The 5,278-nt window shown below is 35.1% G+C and overlaps 1 protein-coding gene across 1 annotated transcript in view; it reads left to right on the forward strand.

Annotated features, from left to right (window-relative positions):
• LOC105450739 (annulin-like) overlaps nucleotides 1-5,035 on the forward strand; it is a 5,305-nt gene extending 270 nt beyond the window's left edge. Inside the window, exons 2-11 of the mRNA XM_011690725.1 lie at nucleotides 10-131; nucleotides 887-1,230; nucleotides 1,593-1,725; nucleotides 2,072-2,301; nucleotides 2,469-2,779; nucleotides 2,995-3,291; nucleotides 3,378-3,457; nucleotides 3,837-3,981; nucleotides 4,257-4,563; nucleotides 4,690-5,035. Coding sequence (XP_011689027.1) covers nucleotides 10-131; nucleotides 887-1,230; nucleotides 1,593-1,725; nucleotides 2,072-2,301; nucleotides 2,469-2,779; nucleotides 2,995-3,291; nucleotides 3,378-3,457; nucleotides 3,837-3,981; nucleotides 4,257-4,563; nucleotides 4,690-4,983 — 2,263 coding nt within the window. The 3' untranslated portion in view covers nucleotides 4,984-5,035. The remainder of the gene's footprint in view (nucleotides 1-9; nucleotides 132-886; nucleotides 1,231-1,592; nucleotides 1,726-2,071; nucleotides 2,302-2,468; nucleotides 2,780-2,994; nucleotides 3,292-3,377; nucleotides 3,458-3,836; nucleotides 3,982-4,256; nucleotides 4,564-4,689) is intronic.
• Nucleotides 5,036-5,278: the final 243 nt, after the last annotated feature.

Raw genomic sequence — 5,278 nt, forward strand, 5'->3', positions numbered from 1 at the left:
TTTGTACAGCGGTTTCGCGGACGACTATTCGGCACTGGTGCTCCGGCAGGAATGGGGCATGTGCCCTCGTGGCTGCTCCGGACGTTATATCGCTACATGCGTTAACGTCACTTCCGCCACGAGCCTCGCCAGTGACTCAAGCTCACGAGCACTCATCCGACTACCGCGCGCTTCATTTGAAGTCAGATTATTTTTTCTTGTTTTATTTCTTATAAAGATTAACCGGAAGATCTTCCGGTAGAAATTACCGCATAGAAAAAAATTAATCTTAAATTAAGATAGATATTTTTATATATAAGCAAGAATAACCTCCTTAAAAGATTTTAGTCTTGAACTAAATGACAAAAATACTTGTACCAATACAAATTCAATCAAATCAAGAGACTAGAATCTTCTAAGAAGATTATAATTATTTATAATATTCTGCTAGGTCTGAAAACGATGAGATGTCTTTGTACCTTCTTCGAGATCTGAAAATCTTGCATGACTTTTAATTTGAACGGATTTGGCAATATCCTATTTTCCATTATTATGTGCCTTAAATATATTAATTACTTCTTTTTATAGAAATTCGCATTTCTTAACAATTCAATTCTCAATCAGTGAAAAGACTTCCAAGTTATCAACAACAGCTCAATTTTATTCCAAAATATTTTATAAATGTCCGTTATTTAATTATTGTCTAATGTTAACATTATTGTTTAATGTGAACATTAGACAATAAATAAATAACGAGCATTTGTAAAATATCTTGAAATTATTCTCCAATGTTAACATTTTTATTGAAATATAGAATTCATAATTATCAGCTATTAGCTATTGATAATTTTCTTCTCTCCTTTTGTATAAGATAATTTGTAATCATTAAGAACGCTGACATTCGCAGAGAAAAACGACCTTCCATTATTGACGATTCACAATGTGGATCTCTGCACCAAGGAAAATGGTGAAAATCATCGGACTTCCAGATACGAGCTGATGACCCGTGGGGATGACAGAGCAAGACTCGTTGTCAGACGTGGTCAAGAATTTTATCTGCATCTCAATCTATCGCAGAACTATAATTCTTCCACCGACACAATTTTTATTTTCTTCACTTTGGATGGCGTGAGGTCTCAACCGGGACATGGGACATTAGTGACAATTGCTGTGCATGAGCCCACGCACATTTCCGAAGCCGTCTGGCAGGCCATCATAGATGTCAATGGAACAAATTTCGTAAGAATAAAGGTGAGTAGAGAAATGTTGCTGAAATGCGAGATTTAGCAAGATTTTTCTTTATTGTATTTTTAATTTTGAATTTAAATTTTTTAAGAAAATTTAATTTTGATTAAATTTGATACGTTAGACAAATTTGTATTATCAATATAAAATAGATTTATAATTATATTAGAATTAAAATTTTTCACTTAAAGTAAAATAAATTTAAAATAACCGAATCTGCATATTGAATCGTGGATATTTTGCGAACTGCAATATTAAGTCCATCGGTAATTGTCTTAATTAATTTGGGAACGTCAAGCGTACACGTATAAAGTGAGGAAAAATTAAGACGAAAAACGTTTCTTGTTAACTAAGTCTGTTATTTTCAGGTTGTAACATCGGCAAATGCGATTATAGGCAAGTGGAAGATGAATATCGATACCTATCACAAGAAACTCATAAGAACTGTCAGTTACATGATGGATCATCCATTTTATTTGATCTGTAATCCGTGGTGCAACGGTACGTGTGTTTGCGGATATTCTAATTCTCTGTTTCCCAATGAAACGTCGAGCAGCGTTACAATTATTTACTAAACATTTACATCACTGTTTTTATATTCAATGGATAATAATGAATATTTTTCGATTAGATATTTTCCGTTTAAACAGCGTTGAGGAGCTGAAGATTATATTTCATCACATTTATTACTATGCGTCACATAGATACGATATGATGCACTAATTCTCATGAAAACTTGACGTCTCATATGTTTGTCTTACAAATTATTATGGTCCATATAACTATCGATTTTCCAATCGCACACCGACTATTGTCCTGAGTTTTGCAGAATATCTCCACTTTTCAGACGACGTGGTGTATTTAGATAGCGAGAATGAGCGTCAAGAATACGTGTTGATGGAGGATGGTTTAATTTGGCGCGGCAATCACAACCGTTGGCGGCCCACCGTGTGGAAGTACGCGCAATTCGAACAGGACATCTTGGACTGCGCGCTGTACCTAATGAACCATGTCGGCAAAGTCCGCATTTACGGCAGAAATCATCCGGTCATTATAACGCGTTGTTTATCCGCCGCGGTAAGCTTTGGGGAAAAAAACTTAGAAAATTTAAAAGAAATTTTGAGAGAAATGTTATTTAAAGTTATTAAAAAATAATTATTAAAATTAATGTTATTAAAAAATTTTATTTCTATAGTATACGAGTAAAGCTTCGAATTTCTGGATTAATAAATCGTGTTTTCTAGGTGAACTCTCCGGACAACAACGGGGCAATGATAGGAAATTGGTCAGACGACTACGAGGATGGTGTGCCACCTACGAGGTGGATGGGCTCGCAACAAATACTCCAGCAGTATTACAAGACGAAGAAACCGGTCAAATATGGGCAATGTTGGGTCTTTTCCGGCGTGCTGGCGACGATTTGTCGTACTTTGGGTATACCATGTCGAGTGGTGACAAATTATTCGAGCGCGCACATTACTCAGAACAGTCGTATCGTAGAATGCGTCATCAATAAGGACGGCAAGATCATGGAGGAACTCAGCGATTCCGTATGGTAATTTTAAGGCGGATAATATTTAGCTTTTTTGCAAGTCATTATAAAATGTAATAAAAAAAAAAGTTTGAAATGCACATGAAGTGATTAATCTTATTGCTCGGAATAATCAGCGATGCTAATTCAATTAAATTTCCGATTAAATCTTAATAAAAATTAAAAAACGTTGATGGCAGTAGATAGTAGAATAATCGTTTCAATTTTTCTCATGGCAGGAATTTTCACGTTTGGAACGAGGTATGGATGAAGCGACCGGATCTGTCGCCGGATTATTCGGGATGGCAGGCGATCGACGCGACTCGTAAGGAACTGCGCGACGGCGCTTATCGTTGTGGACCGGCATCGGTAGCCGCCGTGAAGAAGGGGGAACTCCTGCATCCCTATGACAACGCGTTCGTCTTCGCCCAGGTGAACGCAGACAAAATCTACAGGCCACTCGATAGGGTATACCCAAAATGCAACGGATCGATGCAGCTAAAGCATTTAAAGTCAATTGGCAGGGATAAGTGCTGGTAAGCATAACAAATTATCTGTAATATCAATTGTAATTGCGATTATTGGATTGATTGATTGCGTTGATGAGACAATGATTTCGCAGTACTGGCCGATTGATCTGCACAAAAGCAGTTGGTAATTGGATAATGGAAGACATCACACACACTTACAAGTATCCAGAAAGTAAGTGAGATTTAACAGAAAATATTGCGCAATTAATGTTAATTATTTTTTAGGGTTAGATAAAATAAAATTTTGATAAAGAAGTAATTATTTAGTCCAATTGTTCCTTTTTCAAAGATTTTAATAGGAATAATTGGGCTGATGGAAATCCTGTTATGATTGCAATTTTTTTAAATCTTGATATCAACATTGTGTCTAACAAAAAGAAAGTTTATATTATTTTATTGATTACTATTTTATCTGAACTCTTGTAACGTTGGGATCAATGTACTGGCTCAGTACATTTACACCAAATCAGAAATAATATTTATTTAATATGATATTAGCTACTGACTAAGCCAATTATAAGACAGATAATAATAGTTTTTACTGTTAATAGAATCCGAAGAATATGGTGTTATTCTAAATGCGCTGCTCCAGCACAAGACTTCATATTTAGACGGTTATTATTATCCATACGAGAAGTTCAACATCAAGTTCACTTTCGAACTGCGCGATGATATCATAATTGGGCAACCATTCAGGTATTTAATTTGATTGAATTACTTTACTATTCCTGCAAATGCTCTTTAAACAATGTATTATAGCGATTGCGTAATCCAATTACATGCCAAGATTATGTATGACATATTATATGATATACGATAACATAGTATTATTGATATGACATAAACATTATGTAGAATTCTTGAAATTAATTTTATTTGCCTTCAAAATTTAATTTAGATATGTTATGTGTTTTTATCGCTTTTCTTTTATTTTATTCTTCTCACTCGGAATCTTTTTCACTTTCTGGTAGTGTCGCATTACTGATATCAAATCAGCATTCGATGATGGAGTATCGTGTGTCTGTAATTTTGAGAGCGGAAACTGCGTCGTACACCGGTCGTGGAGGCATTCAGGTGAAGAAATTACACACCGACAGACTAGTCCGACCAGAGACGGTCGAGGAAATTTGCATGGACATTTGTTGGATGGAGTACGGTCCGAGATTGTTGGATCAATGCTCTTTCAATATCACCTGTCTCGCCACCGTGGAGGATACGGATTTCGAGTACTTTGTACAGGAAGACTTCCGCGTCAGGAAACCTGACATTAAAATCACGGTAATTATTGGGATACGCGCAACACATTTCTAGATGAAGATAAAATACTAAGAAGAGAAATTAAGAGTACATTAAATAAATATTTTACTTAAAATTTGTAAAAATTAATTCCTTTTTATTTTTTAGTTGCATGACGATGCGATTGTTGGTCAAACCCTTCGTGCTACGGCTAAGTTCCGCAATCCGTTGCCGATTCCTTTGAGGAAGGGTAGATTCCTTATTGAGGGGCCCGGCCTGGACAAACAGTTGAAGCTAAAACTATCGAAACCTGTCGAGGTGGATGCAGACGCAGAATGTAGCTTCTCCGTGATACCAAAATTAGAAGGACGTGCCATGATAGCGGCGAAGTTTTATTCGATTGAATTGGACGACGTCGATGGATATTCCAACGATTTTATAGTCAAATCAGCAAATCAATAATTCTGAGTATTTACGATTATATTCTATATTACTTTAGCATATATGTATAGTATGGCGTGTAAATTTTTTTACATTTTTATCTTCGATTTGTAAGTGTGTTTATATACATATATATTTAGATTTGTATTTTTAGTACTAATGTAATAACAATTTTTCGATGCAGCAGGAACAGTATAGTTATCGCAATTTTGTATTGCTTGATGTCAAAAATGAAATTTTATAGTTTACAAATTATAAAATTAATTCTTAGAAATAGATTAAGTTAATCGTTTTTTGAAAGGAAAGAAGAAAAAAG

This window comes from Wasmannia auropunctata, unplaced genomic scaffold (assembly GCF_000956235.1).
Source record: "Wasmannia auropunctata unplaced genomic scaffold, wasmannia.A_1.0 LD336057.1, whole genome shotgun sequence".
NCBI lineage: Eukaryota > Metazoa > Arthropoda > Insecta > Hymenoptera > Formicidae > Wasmannia > Wasmannia auropunctata.